The 19185-nt window shown below is 49.3% G+C and overlaps 1 protein-coding gene across 3 annotated transcripts in view; it reads left to right on the top strand.

Moving 5' to 3' along the window:
• Positions 1-19185, top strand: part of SMG6 (SMG6 nonsense mediated mRNA decay factor) — a 167180-nt gene that overhangs the window by 12142 nt on the left and 135853 nt on the right. For all 3 annotated transcript variants that reach the window (XM_048824299.2, XM_048824297.2, XM_048824298.2), the window contains exons 5-8: positions 699-805; positions 2096-2174; positions 3781-3891; positions 5823-6035. In XM_048824299.2, coding sequence (XP_048680256.1) covers positions 699-805; positions 2096-2174; positions 3781-3891; positions 5823-6035 — 510 coding nt within the window. The remainder of the gene's footprint in view (positions 1-698; positions 806-2095; positions 2175-3780; positions 3892-5822; positions 6036-19185) is intronic.

Below are 19185 nucleotides of genomic sequence, written 5' to 3'. Positions count from 1 at the left end.
GGGGGCTCCTTATACCGATGACAGCATGTTCTCAGGAATATTTGCTCACTTGTTCTGATAACTCAGAGTTAAACAGCTCCAATGTGTTTATTGGTCTCATGTTTCTTTGCAAAGGTGAAGAATTTTGTTCTGCCTCAACATTCAGACCAGGGCTGGAATGGGGAGTAGGTGTTAGAAAGAACCATGATTAGTGCCTCGTTTATTGAATATCCTCTTTGTATCTATATTGAGGCCAGGTCAATGATGGGAGAGAGAGAACAGCAGTGTCACTTCTATGCGACCTAGTAGCATGTCAACCCTGGGCGGTGGAGCATGAGTGGGCTCACCTAGCAAGTGGTGTTCTCAGCCCAGCTCCATTTCTTAGTGGGTAGGTGTCCACATCACAACTATGCCCTGATAGGCAGTCTCAGCAGAGAGCCCAAGGCCTGAATGAGCCATGGAGTCTGCACTCCCCTGACTCCTCCAGGGCGTTTATGGGAGGGGAGATGGGAGTGGGTAGGGGAGCTTTGCTGTTGCTGCACATGCTGAACATGTGCCATGAGAAAATAAGTGTTTCTTGCAGCGCCTTTCAGAAGAACTCCAGCTAAACAGCAACCCCCGTCTCTCTGGTGGCACGTGGAGTCCTTGTGTGCTGCACGCCTACAGATGAGCAATGGCTGCAGAGTTTCCATAGCATGTATTGAATGTTTCTTTTCAAGGTGAAGTACGCACTGATCAGTGCCCAGAGGTGTATGATTTGCCAAGGGGACATTTGCAGGTACAGGGAGCAAGCGAACGACACAGCAAACTATGGGAAAGCACGCAGGTACCGTACCCTCCCCCTCAGCCCTAAGCAGAGTTCTTACCGTACTTAGCTACACGGGCATCACCTCATTTCACATCCAGTTATGCCTGTGGCCAATGCAGACCTTGCATGCGTCCCATTTGATTACTGTCCAACAAGATTAAAGGATGCAGGAAATGTTGGACAGACTAATCTGCCACCCTAAGAAGCATGCTTGTTTGGCTGATGGATTCTGCCCCCCATCAGGGAGTGTTAATGTGGAAGCTGTGCTGTGCTGCGCTCTGAAGTGATGGCGGTGCAGTCTGTGTGGCTGGCTTGTTTTCTGCTGAACTCCTGCTGACGGCTTCTCACCAGTGGAGGTTCTCACATTATTCATGTGTTCTGGCTGCAGCATGACTTGGTGGCACCTGTTGCCTCTTGTTACTCTATTTTTGCTTGTGATAAATTCCCTCTTCTGATCAGGGCTGTAGGCAAGGCAAAGCCCAGTGTGCGCAGCAGATGATGTGGCATTGACAGTGAGGAGCAAAGGGAATAGAGCCCTAAAGCATAGCAGGGCTTGTCTATAAGGGACAATATGCAGAGCAGGGGAACTAGCTTAGCCACTGCAGGTTTCTGACTTTTTTGGAAACTTTCTGCCTGGTGTTCTTGTGGAACTCTTCTGCATGGGGTGAGGGAGGGAGGGGACTAGGAGGCTCACCGCCATATGACCAGCCCTCTCCCTGGGTCAGAGGCATGGGGAATAGACTGGTGTGTACTGATGAACAGATACACCCGCTAGGGAATATAAAATAAAGGGCGAACTACCATTCAGGCCAGGCCCTTTCGTCCGGGGTAGCTTTACCATCACAAAAGGATTCAAAACGAATAAAACAATGCAAAACACGTGGTCCCAGCCAGCAGAGCCCTTTTCAGCTTCCACTGGGTAGCCTTACCTGGCTCCCTCCTATCCTCCTGCTGGGTGCCCTGGGAGACACTTCCCTCATCTTCTTCAGAGCGAGCAAGGAGCATTCCTTGCCCTAATCTGCAGCAGGCAGTCACACGATACTTCATCTGCTGGCCCTTCTCCACTGTGTGCCCGTCGGGAGACTACAGCTCTCAAAGGGGCTTACCAGGGCTGTAGCAGATGTGCTGGCTGCACATGCGCTCACAGGCCCTTGCCACCTGGGCAGAGGGCCGGGCCAGCCCTCCTTGGATGTGCCAGTGATGAAAGGGGCCCCAAATGAAGGGAAGTATTCTTTGTGTTGTTAATAATGGTCTGGGTCTCTGCAGTTTCTTGCCAGTCACCTACTGTGTGTCTCTCTCCCCACGCAGTTGGTATCTGAAGGCTCAGCACATTGCCCCCAAAAATGGCCGTCCGTACAATCAGTTGGCTCTGCTGGCTATCTACACGGTAAGAGCGTCTCTGGGCGTGTGGGACTAGAAGCGGTGTGGCCTCTTGGCTGATAGTGGACGTCCTTCCTGCGGAGGTGGCTGTATGTGCGGGAGCACCTGCACCATGCTTTTCACCAAATGATGGGGCTGTGCTATGAATGATGAGGGCACCATAGGCCATGTAGTCAGATATGGGCAGCAGGAGCTCTAGTCTTTGGCCTGTCTGCAGCTCTTGGGCCTGGGGTAGTTACAGCTCAGTTGCATGCTTTGTTTTCAGAGTTTATAGTGTAAGTCTGAATTTGGTGCCCATAGTCCTAACCAAAGTAACCTTTCTAGCCACATGTGCAACATTTCTGTACCCTGCAAGGGTCTGCTAGAGTTTAGTGTGTGAAGGGGGCTGGCTGGCTACCCTTTGTGCTGCCTGATTCCACCCCTGAGGACACAGTCCCTGTCCTAGTGAGCTCACATTCTAAACAGTCCTGTCCTGAACCAGGTGGCTGTGGGCTGGGGAAAGACACAGGGCAGCGTGTTCATTGGGGATGTTAGCATGTAGTTTTTTAGGGCTGCAGTTGGGGTAGGTTTTGCCAGTGAGGCGATTCTGCTGTCTGGTTTGTTAAACCTTCTGGGAAGGGAGGCCTTTGGGAAAAGTGTATTTGATGGCAGACAGTGGAAGTGTCAGGCCAGAGCGTAGGGATCAGTGACCAAACATCTGCTGAAATGCATGAGCTCTGAAAGATGCCATGTTAAAACAGAATAGTTGAAAATTGCGTCCTGTGTCACACAGAGCAGGGTTCGGAGATGTATTTCCCTGACAACTGCTGATGGACCACCCTGACTCCTGGAGCGGCGTGCAGAGCCACTGAGTTCTCTGCTTTGCTCCGGGTGTCTGTATGGCTGTCAATTTTCAGGAGAAACTCTACATCCTGAGTGGGTCTTGGCAGGTTCAAAGCCTTTTGGGGCACCCTTTAGTAATGACCCACCTAAATAGCCCTGATCCCCGCTGCAGTAAAGAAGATGCTGAGAGGAAGGATAGTCCAGTAGTTAGGGCATTAGTTTGGGGCTTGGAGTCTTGGGTTCAGTTCCCAGCTCCATCCCAGAATTTCTGTGTGACCCTGGGCAAGTCCGTTAGTCTCTCTGGGCCTTGGTTTATAAGATGTGTAGAAGATCATTTCCCTACTTCACAGGGGGGCGGAGAGGATTGTGAGGTGCTTAGATACAGTGGTAATGGAGGGGAAAGCAAATCCCATAGACAGACTTGCAGTTTGAGGGACAGAGTGAGGTTGGGACTTTCAGTCGATACTCTATGGTCACCAACTAAACTGGCCCATTTCAGTGCCAGGTTCACTGGGCCTGTGGCCTTTGGTCTGATGTTTTACCTGCACTCCCCAAGGTGCACGGAGGCTTGGACTTGGCGCTGGTGGCTGCAGGTAAATGTGTTCTCCTGGGGGAGTCCAAGGCCCCATGGCATCTGGGATGTGCTTTAGAAGCAGGACGTGGCTGCTCTGTTTTTAGCTGTGAATGACAATCTGCACTTGTGGGTGTGCCAAGAGGTACAGGGTGACAGGTGGCCTGGGGTTGCATGCTCCAGAGTGATGTGGGACATGTCTCTGGTTGTGTTTCTGCAGAGGAGGAAACTGGATGCTGTGTACTATTACATGCGCAGCCTGGCTGCCAGCAACCCCATCCTCACAGCCAAGGAGAGTCTCATGAGCCTGTTTGAAGAGACAAAACGCAAGGTGAGTCTTGGTGCGGGGCTGCCTGATGCTGCTCCCTCCTTGTTGGTGCCTCCTGCCATGTCCTGGAGCTGGGCTGGCTGACACTGCAGGTGCTTCCTGCCAAGTGCTAGGGGTGTATTGCTCTTGCACTGGGGCATGCTGAAGATGCTCTAGTGGATTGGTAACTGCTTCAAAGATAGGAAACAAAGGGTAGGTATAAATGGTCAGTTCTCAGAATAGGGAGAGGTAAATAGTGGTGTCCCCCAGGGGTCTGTACTGGGACCAGTCCTATTCAACATATTCATAAATGATCTGGAAAAAGGGGTAAACAGTGAGGTGGCAAAATTTGCAGATGATACAAAATTACTTAAGACTGAAAAGGATCTCTCAAAACTGGGTGACTGGGCAACAAAATGGCAGATAAAATTTAATGTTGATAAATGCAAAATAATGCACATTGAAAAGCATAATCCCAACTACACATATAAAATGATGGGGTCTAAATGAGCTGTTATCACTCAAGAAAAAGATCTTGGAGTCATTTTGGATAGTTCTCTGAAAACATCCACTCAATGTGCAGCGGCCGTCAAAAAAGCGAACAGAATGCGAGGAATAATTAAGAAAGGGATAGATAATAGAACAGAAAACATCATGTTGCCTCTGTATAAATCCATGGTACGCCCACATCTTGAATACTGTGTGCAGATGTGGTTGCCCCATCTCAAAAAAAGATATATTGGAATTGGAAAAGGTTCAGAAAAGGGCAACTAAAATGGTTAGGGGTATGGAACAGCTTCTGTATGAGGAGAGATTAATAAGGCTGGGACTTTTCAGCTTGGAAAAGAGATGGCTAAGGGGAGATATGATTGAGGTCTATAAAATTATGATTGGTGTAGAGAAAATAGATAAGGAAGTGTTGTTTACTATTCATAACACAAGAACTAGGGGTCACCAAATGAAATTAATAGGCAGCAGGTTTAAAACAACTAAAAGCAAGTATTTCTTCACAAAACGCACAGAGAATGTTGTGAAGGCCAAGACCATAACAGGGTACAAAAAAGAACTAGATAAATTCATAGAGGATAGGTCCATCAATGGCTATTAGCCAGGATGGGCAGGGATGGTGACCCTAGCCTCTGTTTGCCAGAAGCTGGGAGTGAGTGACAGGGGATGGATCACTTGATGATGACCTGTTCTGTTCATTCCCTCTGGGGCACCTGGGACTGGCCACTGTTGGTAGACAGGATACTGGGCTAGATGGACCTTTGGTCTGACCCAGTAGGGCCATTCTTATGTTCTTGTGATTGGTGGGGGGTTGACAAATGGCTATTGGGTCTGGATTTGACTCTTGCATAGTTCTGAGAAAGGGTGGAAAGTAGACTCAGCTGCCAAAGTGAAGCTTCTTTTCCTGTTTCTCTCCAAAGAGCGGTGAGTGCTTCAAGAGATCACTGATAAGCTCTGGGGCTTTTTCATCTCTGGGTCACTGGTTAAAGGGCATCTTAGCTAAGCAGGGACTGAAAGTTGTTCCAGTTCCTAGTGAGACAGGAATCCACCTCATCACAGTCACCACCAAACTACTTGACATGCTCGTTGGTGGGTTTATCAAATAAGTCAAGTAAGTGTTCAGATGGGCCATGGAGACTGAGCTCCTCTCCTCTCCTCTCCTCAGAGGTGGATGCTCCGGATCAGAGGTGTGACAGGTTGGCTGTGTAGGTGTTTTGTGGCTAGATAAAGTCTTTCAAACTCCGGGGCACTCAATCTAGCATCTTTCACCAGAGCTGAGGTTACTAAACACCAGCAGTCAAACAATAGAGTAGGCAGCTGCTGTGCTTTGCAAGCTGGGGAAACAGCTGGCTTCTGACAGATTCTTTTCCCGGTAAATGAAATGACAACTTACTTTTCCTGAGCCATGATCCCTGAGGTTTCTGAATCTGTCTCTCTTGTCTGCACAGGCTGAGCAGATGGAACAGAAGCAGCATCAGGTGCTGGAACTGAGCCCTAGCCGATGGGGGACGGGCAAGAAGTCCACATTCCGACAAGTTGGAGATGACGCCACTCGGCTGGAGATCTGGATTCATCCCTCCCACCCCCGCTGCTCCCATGGTCATGAATCCGGCAGGGAATCTGAGCAGGACAATGGTCTTGGGAACCTCAGCCCTAGTGATGTGAGTACTGTGGAACACTGCTGTTGACTTTGGTGTCATACGTTTGGAATGTAGTTGAATGACACTGCATCTGTTTTGCTTTCTTGTTGCTAAATATTCCAGTGTTTTGACTTCTCTTATGCCAGCAGTGCCCGGGTCAAGCTAAGGAGCTGGTGACCTTGTGCTTCTTGTGTTTAAGGCATGTGGTTATCATCTATTCTTTGGTAACGTGGTCATGTTGCTGTTCCTGGAATTGTAAAGAGACAGATGGAAGAGGCAGCAAAAAAATTCCATTGAGAGGCTTTAATTTAAGTGACACAAAGCGATGGGAAATGGGGAGGTCGGCAGCTGAGGAGCTATGGTTTGCTGGGGATCCTCCAGCCTTTGGGACTTTTCCTGGAAATGGGACATTTTCCCTAGAGCCACCTGGTCGGAGTTGTGCTCAGGGAGGGTGAAAGCCAGGGATTTATCTTCTGTTGTAGGTGTAGTATGAGTGTTGTTTATTGTGCTGGAAGCCAGATACTTTCATTTCCTCCTGCAAAGGAAAGAATAAACCAAAGGCATCTCTCATAGGTCCCATCTGTGTCCCTAGCAAGGGCGAGTCTGAATGAACTCGATTAGTCAGATATGGCCCATGAATGTGTAAGCTGAACAAGCCAATTGTTAGGAGGACACCTGCTTGGAGCTTTGCCTTTCTCTAGGAATGCAAACATTTTCTTGGCATATCTTGCATGCAGGAGACCTTGCATAAGAACTCTGAGCAGCCTCTCTGGAGACAGCTGCTAGGGGGATACCTGACTGGGGGTGGGAGACACGCTCTTCACACAGGGCAGGTCCAAGAGCTCCTCAAAGATTGTTTCATTGTTAGAACTGGTTTGTTGTCTTCAGCTGCACTAAGAATACTGAAGCCTCGTTCTGTTTATGGCGTTGCTATGCCCTTGCTGAAATGCAGCTCTCTGGCAATGTCAGCACAGATTGGGGGCCTGTTTTTCTTATTAGTCTTGGATTGATGCATGTGCTTGACACACAAGGCCTGGGAATGGCTTTTCCCACCCCACTGCATTAGTGAAGGCCTGTGTTCTCTGTTGCTGCCAGAGATACAGAAGTGAAAGTGAGGAGCGCTAAGAAATGAACATCTTACACCAGGATCAGTGTATGAAGCTCTTCTATTTTTGTTCCTTCATTCTTTCCTCTGTTGTTGTCATTCTCATTCGTGTTTTCCCGCATAGTGACTAAAAGGGGGTTGAGGAGTGCTCTGTCTTGCCACTGTGTGGTGCTGTTTCTCCTCCTAATGAGATTGTGCCAAGCACAGAGGAGAGTGAGGCAATGCTAACCAAAGAGATCCTCAGCCCTTGATCACATGAAGCTCAAGTTCACTGGAGGGACCGGGAGGCAACTGCTGTCCTAGGGGAACATGTGCCAGGATTTTGGATGCTCTCTTATAGACTAATCTAAACTGTTTCGTTGCCTTCCCCACCAGCTTTAGCACTCGGCAAGGTCAGAGCTAAGCAGTGCTCTCTCCTCTGTGCTGACTCTGGTGCGCTTGGGACCATGCATACCTGAGGCACCATACTTCACCACATGCTCCCAATCTGTGGGGAAGCGAGATAGGGAGAGGGCAAAGCCCTCTCACTCCAGGATTGTGTGTAATACTGTAAAATAGCTGTTCTGTTATATATGGCTCAGGGAATTGGGAAAGAGATTCCGATTCCTGAGCCTTTCTCGTCTAGGTGCTACTTCAAATCCAGTCCAAGGCAATGGTGACTGAAAAGGATTATCCTGAGTCTGTTCCCTGGTATCCTGTTGACTGCATCATAAAGCCCCCACCATTGGACCCTTGTTGGCATATTCAGCTGAGAGGCCACATACTGAGTGTTTGTTCTGTGGACAGAGGCCGTCATCCCCAGGAAATGCATGCTAGCACGGACATGTGTTCTGTATGTTGTTATTGAGCAGGGGACTCTGCTCAGCTTTGCACTCCCTCCATGTGTGCATTGGGCCAGTCACTTCCCTCTCTGTGCCTTCCTTTCCCATTCTGTAGAATGGGGATAGTGACTCCAGCCTTAGAGGGGGCTGGCCATCAGGTTAGTAAAGCCCTTTGGCTGAGACCGTGAGATGAAAAAGGCTGGAGAAGGACAAATTACTGGGCTGATTATCGTCATCACCAAGGAGAGTGAAGTGCAAAGTCCTGTAATTTGCCTGTAGCGCCGTATAAATGGCTAGTTAGAGGTTTGGTGTGGTTTCTTCTGCCAGTTTACCACATCGTATCTTCCAGGGGGCAGCAGAGCTCAGCAAATGCAACCCTCTTCCTTCTGAGGTATCCTGGCTCTGGCTCCTTTCTCTGTTGGCATGGAGGCCTGGATGCTGAGGGCAGCCTGTTGCCTTGGGCTAGATCACAGAGGGCCAAAGCCGTTCCTGGGTTATAATACTGCTTTTTCGTTTGAGGGGCTTTTTTTGTGCATGCAGTCTTTTGGGGTTTAGCTCTCCTTGTCTTTCTTTCTCCAGCTGCACTGAAGTCTCCTGGAAATGTGTAGCATTGACACTCTACACCAGGGGTTCTCAAACTGGGGGTCAGGACCCCTCAGGGGGTTGCGAGGTTATTACATGGGGGGTTGCAAGCTGTCAGCCTCCACCCCAAACCCTGCTTTGCCTCCAGCATTTATAATGATGTTAAATATATAAAAAAAATGTTTTTAATTTATTGGGGAGTCGCACTCAGAGGCTTGCTATGTGAAAGGAGTCACCAGCACAAAAGTTTGAGAACCACTGCTCTAGCCTGTGCTGAGCTGGTGCACTGGCCTCCAGATGGCTGGATTGCCATGGCATGTTCCTACTCAGGGAAGCAAGAAAGTGGCTGAGCCAATGACCAGCTCCATTGGTTTTTAGGTTTTTTACAGCTGAGTAGTGCAAAGTGAGCCCAAGAGCTGGGTCCCTGCTTCCTGGCTGCACTTGCCTTGTGTGTGTGTCTGGGTTTGAAATGGGATAGTTGGTGGGTGACGCTTGGTGAGCACAAATGAGCCAGTGGAGCAAACCGTCCAAGTTCTCTCAATTCCTTGAGAAAGTGTTAATGTTACTCAGAGTCAGAGATTTTAATCACCCCTGTCAGGAAGTGCAGAGTTAAGGTTCCCACAGTGGCCTTGTCTTTTGGTTATGCATCGTAGTAGACTGTTCCTCACATTATCATGCAACATGCTCCATAGGTGCAACTAAAGTTAGAGCAGAGAGGCATTGTAATAATTAAATAATACTTTGTCCTTCTCTGGTGGTCTTGAGTGCTTTACAACCAGTGATGAATTAAGCCTTCTATACCCTTTCTGAGGTAGGACAGTATCATACAGCAATGAAAAGTTTAGGCCACACAGAGAGCCTGTGGCAAAGCTAAGACCAGAACTCAGGTCTCCTGATTCCCTGTCCTGTGCTCTAGCCACAAGACTTTTCTGTCCCCTGGACAATACTAGTTATTTCTTGATTAATGTGTCCCTTACCCAGTCTTGTAGACCCTTGTAATGATAGGCCCTTTTGCAGTAGCACATAAATGCAATGGGGCAAAGTTACAGTTACAGTGGGACTATTAGAACTGGAGTTCAAAGCTCATTGCAAGCAGCTCTTCACACAAGCCTTCCTCCTCAGCAGCAGCAACTGAAAGGACAAATCAGCTGCATTTCTGCAAACAAGCAATAGAATGCCACCAGCAGCTGCATAAAGGAGTGAGGAGAGCAGATGCCTTCTTACAGACTAAATGTAGTGGGGTTCTTACCTTTCTATTCAGGGCCAAGATACTAAGGTAATGGGCACATTGGAAATACCTATGGAGGGTCTTAATTTTTGGTGATTAATGTCTCAGCCTTAACGCTACATTAACATAGCTCGTTGTGCATAATGTCCTTGATTTTGCTGTTGATTCTCTAAATGACTGTGATGGGTGTGAGTGCTAGTGGTGAGAGTGAGAAGGGTGTGTGACAGAGCTGGGTGAGGTGGCGAGGACTGCGCTGCGTGTCAGATCTGTAGGCGATACCTCTCTGTGCGGTGCCCTCACAGTCACCGACAGTTTGACTGGAGACGGGCTCTGGGCCCTTCTAGCCTCCTGGCCTTTCGCCAAGTCTCCCTTGTACTGGACTGGATTGGAAAATCTTCTTCTTGTTAGGTGATCAGAGAAATGCTGGTCTGAAGCTGGAAATGCAATGTCACCCCTTTGTCCTTGCAAGGCAGTTGAGATCAGATGGGTTGTCCCTGCACTCCCTCCTGAAACCCTGTCTGAGTTCTTCTGGCTCATGGAGCTTGCCAGACCATGCTTGTCTCTCTGTGGCTCTCTTCATAGCTGGGTACAAGTTGTTTCTGTTTGTGTCAGAATATCTTTGACCATTTTCATCTTCCCTCATTCACCAGCTCTTCCTTTCTGAATGATTCTCTTCTACCCACTGCTTGTCTAATCCTCCCATCACCATGGTGTCTAGACACCAGATGCATCCCTGCAACCATAACAGTAATCAAAGGTGGGAGGAGGCACTTCCCGTGACTCTGGCTGTCTGTTTGTCCAGGAGCACTGAAGAGTCCTGTAGGTTGCCTGGGCTGCATGCTGCTTTCATCGTAGGGCAGATGCCCTCAGCAGAGAGCAAGGTCACTTTCCCAGTCAGCTCCTCTGGGTTTCACATCCGTTTTCCCTGGGTTCTATTTGCTGTTTCTTCTCCATGTGCTTGTTCCTCTTGGGTGACTGTGCTGACTGGGGCGGCAGGGGAATGGAATGGCTGGTTTCCTTGTCTGTTTGATTTCAGCCTAAAGTCTGTTTCGAGTCTGGGGTTCTGTGGCTGGTGATGAGATTTCGTAGAGAACTAGAATAAAATCTCCTCTCAGCCTAGTTGAATAGCTTTGCAGTGCTCCTCTGCCCCGGATCACTCTGCTTCACTCTCCCCTGCCAGCGTGACTCAGCTGCTCTTGCCTGTGTATCAATCCCACCCATCCAGTCCACGCTCACACTGGGATTGCACTGCTCTCTCTGGGACCGTTTTGTGTTTCTGGGGTGCTTGGCACCGTATTAGCCAAGAACACATCTTTGCACATACAGCTATACCACAGAGAAGTACTCCCTTGCCTAGTGAAGTCGTTGTGTGTTACATCTGCAGTGTTTCCTGTAGCTCTTTTCCTCTATATATAATTAGAAATAAGCGACAGACAAAAGTTGGTGGTGTGTTGTTAAAATCCTGTACCGGCCCCTTTGCAGAGGCACCTGGGTGAGAGCGCCAGTAGGGAAATGCATCTTTTCTGACAGTTCATCAAACTAACGGGAACTTGTCTCCTCAGTCATAGCGCTCATGCTAGCGTGACTCTGTACCACCTGCACAGTTCCCAGAGGCTAAAGAACAATTAATGGGGAGGCCTGAGGTTCCGAAGCCACTAAAGAGAATGGTTAAATCATGGTGTTTTGGACAGAGGGGAAAGTAAAGATAGGCTGAGCTTTGGGATGGCAGGAGGAGGGCAGCCCAGACAGCCATGTTCAAAATGGAAGCTGGCTGGGTGGCCCAGGGTTTTGGGGTCAGCACAAAGACAGGAGTTAAAGGAGGGGGCCATACTGCTGACTGTGCGGAAACAGTAGAGGCTGTCACTCTGAGGAGCAGAATGATCGTGGTTGAGAATTTAGGGCACCATAAGCACAATCTTCCCAGCTTTCTGATGCTGCTTCCGTAGGACTTTGGAGAGCGCCCTGGCATCTGGCTTAGGCTTCAAGCTATTCGTACATTTTCCTGTTACGTGCAGGGCTACGATGAGAGTCAGCCTGTTCTGGTTTTTACAAGAGCCTGCCTTGGGAAGAATAATACCTGCTGGCAGAAGTGCAAGGCTCCCTGTTTCACTGCCTCCTGGGGTCGGGTGGGGAGCCTAGGCAAAGAGTGACCCTTTTGTTTTGGGAGCTGAGATCTGGAGAGTAACTTGAAGCAGACATGGCTTCTATTTCCAGTTTAAACAGTGCAATCGGGAATTGAGGCACAAACCCTTTGATGTAGCAGGTTCTGTACATTCTCCCCCTACTGTTCTCTTGGAGCACAGCTCTAAGAAAGGTGAGAGGTCGCCCAGTATGTATGCACTGGGAAACAGACAGGGTTGCACTCACCACTTGAGTGAATGCCCCAGAAACTGTTAGCTCAGGACTAATGCTTTTTAATCCTTATAAGATGTTCACCTGCAGCCTTGTGCTCCATCTCTACCCAAAAGCACTGAGAGCAGTGGGCAGGTCACCAGTTAATCCAGCCAAGCCCTGGCACTTACCTAATCGCCTGACAGCCATGGACCCTTGTGTTCATGTTGTTCGCTGAGGTGCTCCACAGAGGTGGAATGTTTGTCCCCCAATGTGGGGGGGCTCCTGGTTCTTTGACAGTGCATGAGCCAGTGCTGGGTCACAGTCCCCACAGCTCAGCACCAGGTCCAGCTGACCGCAGGGCCTTGTAGCAGCTCTAGAACATTTGAGTGGGAAGGGAGTCTCTGGTGGTTCAGGAAATCTATCTCCTTTGCATGTTGCTCTGAATATCTCCAGCAAGGGTGACTCCTGGCTGTGCAGTTGCCCAAAGTATTGCTAGATTTATAATGTGCTCCCTAATATCTGACTTGGGAGCCCTTCAGTCGCCCATGCGTTGTGTTCTGCTTTAGCAGGAAAATAAAAGTAGGGCTCCCTGTCCTCCTTACTGCAGTACAATGAATTGTATCAACTGCTTTGTTGCATTACGCTCCAGAAGTGCTGCTCCAGTGAGGAAGGGAAGGGAAGAGATTTCTGTGGAGAGGATGCTAGGTCAGGGGTGGGCAAACTTTTTGGCCCAAGGGCCACATCAAGGGCCCCCTGTATGGAGGGCCGGGTAGGGAAGGCTGTGCCCCCTAAACAGCCTGGCCCCCACGCCCTATCCATCCCCACTAACTGACTGTCCCCCTCAGAACCTCCAACCCATCCAACCCCCACCAGCTCCTTGTCCCCTGACCGTCCTCTCCCGGCACCCCCTGCCTCTAACCGCCCCCTCCCCCCCCCCCCCGGGACCCCACCCCTATCCAATTCCCCCTGCTTCCTGTCCCCTGACTGCCCGCTGGGACCGCCTACTCAACTCCCTTCTCTGCCACCCACATGCGCCACCGCTCCCTTCTCTGCCATCCGGGACCCCTACCCAACTCCCTCCTCTGCCACCCACATGCGCCACCGCTGCCACCCCCTTACCATGCCGCTCAGAGCGTCAGGAGCTCACAGCCCCGCTGCCTGGACGGAGCCAGCTGCGCTGCCTGTGCGGCGGGGTAACTGCGGGGGAGGGGCCGGGGGTAACCTCACTGGCCAGGAGCTCAAGGGCCGGGCAGGACGGTCCCGCGGGCCGTAGTTTGCCCACCTCTGCGCTAGGTACTAGCAGGAGGCCAAAGGCAGCTTCCTAAAGTTTTTCCTCTCCCCTCCCCACTAGACCAGTGGCACACTCCTTGAATTCTCTTCCTTTGCCCCCAGTAGAGACCTGCTTCCTGATGTCTCTTCTCTCCCACCCCAAGCAGAGTCCTGTCTCCACCCCCACAGGTTTGCAGGAAGCTGTTGGGTTTTGGTTACTCACTTGTGGAGGTCAGGTCAAGGTCTGGGGTTTTTTTCCTTTGTGTTTAGGAAACGGTTTACAAACTATGTGTCAAGAGCTGGGGAGCAGGCCCAGTGCAGGTGGCGTGTGAAAGGGGCTTCTCAACCTGTTACTTGCTGGACTTGAGTTAGTTCTCTTCTCTGTCTCCCCACTGTAATTTTTCTCTTGGTTGGCAGTGTGAGCACCTCTGAGTGCATCCCCCAACCTGCAAACTCTCCACCTCCTAACGTGACCTCGGTCACCAAACCACCCTGGGCTTTATTTTTACTCGAGCCGTTTTGTTTCGAGCTGTGATGTTGGTTTCTTTCCTCTAACAGAGAGAGGCCTTCTCTCAGGAGGAAGCAGAGTGTGCCAGGCTGCAGTTGAGGCTGGTTAAACACTAAAACCACATTCCTAGCCTCTCTGGGCTTGAGACGTGACATAAGCCATGCAGCTAGCACTGGCTTCTGCTCCCTCTAGCCTGCCAGTTACACACCTTCCCAGGGTTGCACGGAACTCTCTTTTTTAGTTATGCTTTTTGTTTGACAATATTTGTATGTATTTTATTTATAATATTGAACTCCTGTCTCAGCTGCACGAGAGATCCCCCAGAATCAACGCCATTTCCCCAGGTCTGGGCTCTTGATTTCTTCCGTGGGCCTTCCCCGATGTGCTGCTGAGACCTGTCACAGCTCACCAGGCGTGATTACCAATATATCCTGTGCATGCATGTCAAGTGGAACCCACGTGTTGCTTTCCAAGCCACTTGACCTTTTGTCATTACCCAGAAAGTATGGGCTTATTTACCAGTAAGAATTTCCAGAAGTTGGTATCGATTTTTCAGACCATGTTGGTGGATTTTTTTTTTTTTAAATGTGAGGACCAAGGTAGGGACTAACACAGCTTGACGGGGAGAGATTGTGTAACGTGCTTTCCTTCCAGCTATGGGCATCTGATGTTAGTGGGTATCTGGAACATTACAGTGCCTCGGAAAGGTGCTTTTGTGAGTTGCTGTTCTTACATCCCCCGTGCTCAGAAAGGCTTGGATGAGTAAGTAAAGTTCTAACAAGACCTTGCTAGACTTTACAAGCGAATGCCATCTTCCTGAAAGCCCCTTTCCCTGTGACTCACATCTGTCTTCATTTCTTTCCCATCATTGCTGAGTAGCCAGGGATTTGTGTGTGGCCAAATCCCCCTCCTTGTTCTAACCAGCCTCCTCCTGCTGCTACACGAGTCCATCCTTCCAGAGTGAATGTGCTGGTCTGGGCTCTGGAGGGGGGCATTGCTGAGGATGGAAGGAGGGAGTTTGCGGTTTAGGCCTAGCAATGGTAGTAATTGGCAGAGCCGCGAAAGGGACTCAAGGGCAGAGTGGTCTAAGTGGAGTGTCAGGAGAGTGTTTGGTAGATTTCCCAGAATGGGCAGGTGCTTGTAGGCTCAACAGTCCTTACGATTTTTGTCATTGGTCTAAGAGCTTGTATACATGGTGCTTGCAAAGCACACAAGAGGAGTATGATTTGTAAAGCAGACTAATGTATTGCACTCTAACTGCCCCATGTAGATCCTGCTGGCGTGCTGTAATAGGTATCCAGTTTGCGTTAACATAGTCCTGTTTCAGACCTTTTCAGCAGATAGGACAGACTGAAACCTGGTTTTCCAGAGACTTCGTCCTGACAGATTGTTTGAATCTCAGATGACACATATTCCAGTGCATGCTCCTTTGGTTTCACAGAGGCACCAGTCTTTGAATTGAATCTGCTCACAGCCAATGTGCTGCTACCTGGACAAGTTCACATCCAAGGAAGAACTGAGCCTCACAGCTTGACCTCTCCTGACATCATCAGAATTATACGTCACAATGTTGTTGTTTTCTGAAGAGGTTCTTATCCTATTGCAGGAATGAGAGAGAGTCCTGTCTCCTGGGCTTTTCTCCCCTTCCTTCTTTGTGACACATAACAAGTGGGGTATAACCTAGGAGGGGAGACTCTGGCAGCCACCCCTTGAAAATGGCTTATCGGCCCCTTCACTTGATTGGCTTTCCTTGGAGATATCATAGAATCATAGGTTTCAGAGGAACAGCCGTGTTAGTCTGTATTCGCAAAAAGAAAAGGAGTACTTGTGGCACCTTAGAGACTAACCAATTTATTTGAGCATGAGCTTTCGTGAGCTACAGCTCACTTCATCAGATGAAGTGAGCTGTAGCTCACGAAAGCTCATGCTCAAATAAATTGGTTAGTCTCTAAGGTGCCACAAGTACTCCTTTTCTTTTTTCATAGAATCATAGGCTCGTAGGACTGGCAGGGACCTTGAGAGGAGTTCTAGTCCAGACCCCTGTGCTCAAGGCAGGACTAAGTATTTGGGGGGGAGGGTTAGCTCAGTGGTTTGAGCATTGGCCTGCTAAACCCAGGGTTGTGAGTTCAATCCTTGAGGGGGCCATTTAGAGATCTGGGGCAAAAATTGGGGATTCATCCTGCTTTGAGCAGGAGGCTGGACTAGATGACCTCCTGAGGTCCCTTCCAACCCTGGTATTCTATGATTAATCATCTTTGTTTTCTCCCAGTTAGAAGTTGGGTCATCAGGTGAAGAGCACCACATAGCAATGGTTCATCATTCTAAGAAGTGCAGGTCCAGCACAGAGCTCACAAACAAACAGGTCAATCTATTGAGCTTATTATAGAGAAGGCTAAATGGCGATTTGGTCACAGTCTCTAAGAATGACACAGGGAGATGATGTCAGACTATAAAGGACTTTTTAATCGAGAAAAGGCATAACAAGATCCAACTGCTTGAAGCTAGAAACTTTCAAGCTGGAGATAAGGAGCACATTTTTAATAGTGACTGTAATTAACCTTTTGAACAGCTCAGCAGGGGTTGTGGTGGATTCTCCATCACTTGGATGCCTCTTTCTGATAGCTCTGCTCTAGCCCTACCACAAAGTCATGGGCATGGATGCAGGAACCTGGGTGAGGTTCCCTGGCCTGGGTTATTCTAAAGTTTAGATGAGATGATCACAATTATCCCTTCTGATTTTAAAATCTATTAAATATATCCCTCACTTGCTTCTCAGAATTAATGTTCTGTCAGTGATCATTTTTGTATCTCTGGAGTCTCTAAGTTACAGGAAGGGGAAAGCCTCCTCACTGCTTGTGAAAACCAGTGGGTTTAAATCGTGTTTGCTTAGTAGTGAGCTGTGAAATCTGTTGTGCTGTACCCTGCCTTCCACTTCAACATTAAACACACAGACTCTCCCTCACCCCCTAGCACAAAGAATGGGCCTGCCTGGGTCACTTGTCTTGCTGATGCCAGTGCCTGCTGTTCCATCCCGTACTGCACAGCCACATGCAGCACTGAAGAGCAGAACATGTGTCCCAAACAACCTGCAGCACCAGCGCCAACTTGTAGAGAACTCTGCATTGAACCTTAACCTGACATCTTGTCTGAGGAGTATCTTTGGCATGTGTTAGAGTGGCCAGTGCTGGGAAAGAGAAAATTCGGTACTGTAATGCACTTTTCGCTGATAAATATTGTACAGTGTATGTATTGGTCAGGTACATTTGGTTGTTCAGAACTGGCAAGAGCCAGTGGAGTCTCCACTCACTGGTGTCATTTTACTAAAATGTTCTGTGTACAAAGTCCTTGCTCATTATCCTACCAGCCTTGCAATGGGACCTGGTGGTGCCCGGAGAAAGGGATTGGAAGGCTTGTCTGTTTCACTAGAGCTTTGTGACGATGTGACTCAGCAGGGAGGGGGGAGTGTTGACCTGGGAATGTGCCCTGGGGATGGGAGACCTGAGAGCCTGTCACCTGAGCCGGGAGGGGGAGGTAACACCTCTGCCCAGGAATGTGGACAGAGGCTGCAGCAGGGAACCTGCTGGGTGGGTTTAGTTGGCAGTTTGGGGCTGGGGAGAGGAACACAGGGAACCCCAGGGCTGGGGTCTAAGCTCCCTGCTTCCCCAGAAGGACGTGATTGAGGGGTCCTGGTTGTACCCACAAGCTCTGTTGTGGACTGTGTTCCTGTTGTCCAATAAACCTTCTGTTTTACTGGCTGGCTGAGAGTCTCAGTGGATCCCAGGAAGAGGGGTGCAGGGCCTGGACTCCCCCACACTCCGTGACAACTGGTGGGAGCGGTGGGATCTACTGCACCCCGTGAACGGCGCTTCCTGCAGTAAGTGACTGGGGAACAGTAAAACGAAGGGGAATTGACGGGGACCAGGCGTGCTGAAGATTCAGAGAGAGACGGTTTCGGGGGGCGGTTAACCCCTGGGAATGTGTGACCAGAGAGAAGGACTTTTGCAGTAACAGGGTCCCCCGGGGGATTGCAGCGAGCGGTCCCAGGGGCGGAGGAGTCCAGGATTAGTAAATTAACATTTGTATAGTGTTCTGAAGATACAAAGGGCTGTATAAATGTATTATTTTCATTAGCAGTCTCCCATTCAAACACTGTCCAGGTCTGACCCTGCTTAGTTTGGAGTTTAATGAGATCTCAGATTGGGTGTGCCTGGGAGGTGCTGCAGATTCGGTGTTGCTGTTAGAAGAAAAGGAGTACTTGTAACACCTTAGAGACTAACCAATTTATTTGAGCATGAACTTTCGTGAGCTACAGCTCACAATGGACGAATGTGCCAGGTCTAGTAAAGGGGCAAAAATGGTGAAGAAGCCACCCCTGGAAGAGGGAATCTTATAGAGCATGATGGAAGGTCTGGCAGTGTGTCCCCTGAGCAGGCAGTTGTATTCTCCCAGCTGTTGCCTGGCTGAAGGAACACTGAACCTTATTGCCCAAATTCATGAGCAAGGAAGCTGTGCCTCAGAAAGGACTGATGCCACTAGTGGCTAGTCACCAGTAAACCCACTAGTCACCAAGTGTATGGGACAGATGCGGTAGATGGTTTGGAGCTAAGCTGTGTAGTTTAGGGGTCTGCAGCCCAAGCCGCTCAGCACTGAGGACACCCTAGATCTAGGAGAGCTGCCTGCTGTGCTCACAGTCTCCTAGTGGATGTGATGTGTTCTCTTCATGCAGTCTTGCATCTGGTGTCTCTTGATTAATGGACCTGTCTCTTGCAGCCCATTTTGATTCTGACACTGCTTTCTGCTCCACAGAAGCTTTGCTGCTGTTGAGGAAAGTTTGCTGTACTTGATAAAGAACAGATACAGAATTTTAGTTCCAAACCTGAAGGAACAATTTTTAACTTGAAACAGTTTTTCCTTGGGAGTTGATGCGCCAGAATCCTTCCCTTATTTGGTGCCTTGTTCACAGCTGGGGCTGACACTCAGGTGCCAGAGCTCTGCACTCGTTCTGACTCCTTGCAGCAAGCCGGATGGATCTTTGCTCATGTAGAGAGCTGGATCCTCTGGTTCCCGCATCAGTTCTTGCCACTCCCTTTCTTGTGCACCTTGATGATGTTTCCTGGATTTGTGGCGCTGGGTCGGAGACACATTTTGAGATGTTTCTTGAGCAGCGCAAAGTCCCTTGAAATTTGTTCTTTTTCTCCCCTCTTCTGACTCGAGACTGTATTGAACCTTCACTTAAACTGTCTTACCAGCTCTAATTGAGACAAGGTGGGTGAGATAATGTTTTTATTGGACCAACTTCTGTTGGTGAAAGAGACAAGCTTGCG

This window comes from Caretta caretta, chromosome 17 (genome assembly GCF_965140235.1).
Source record: "Caretta caretta isolate rCarCar2 chromosome 17, rCarCar1.hap1, whole genome shotgun sequence".
NCBI lineage: Eukaryota > Metazoa > Chordata > Testudines > Cheloniidae > Caretta > Caretta caretta.
The sequence above is the reverse complement of the archived record's forward strand: the minus strand, read 5'-3'. Positions and strand labels throughout refer to the sequence as shown.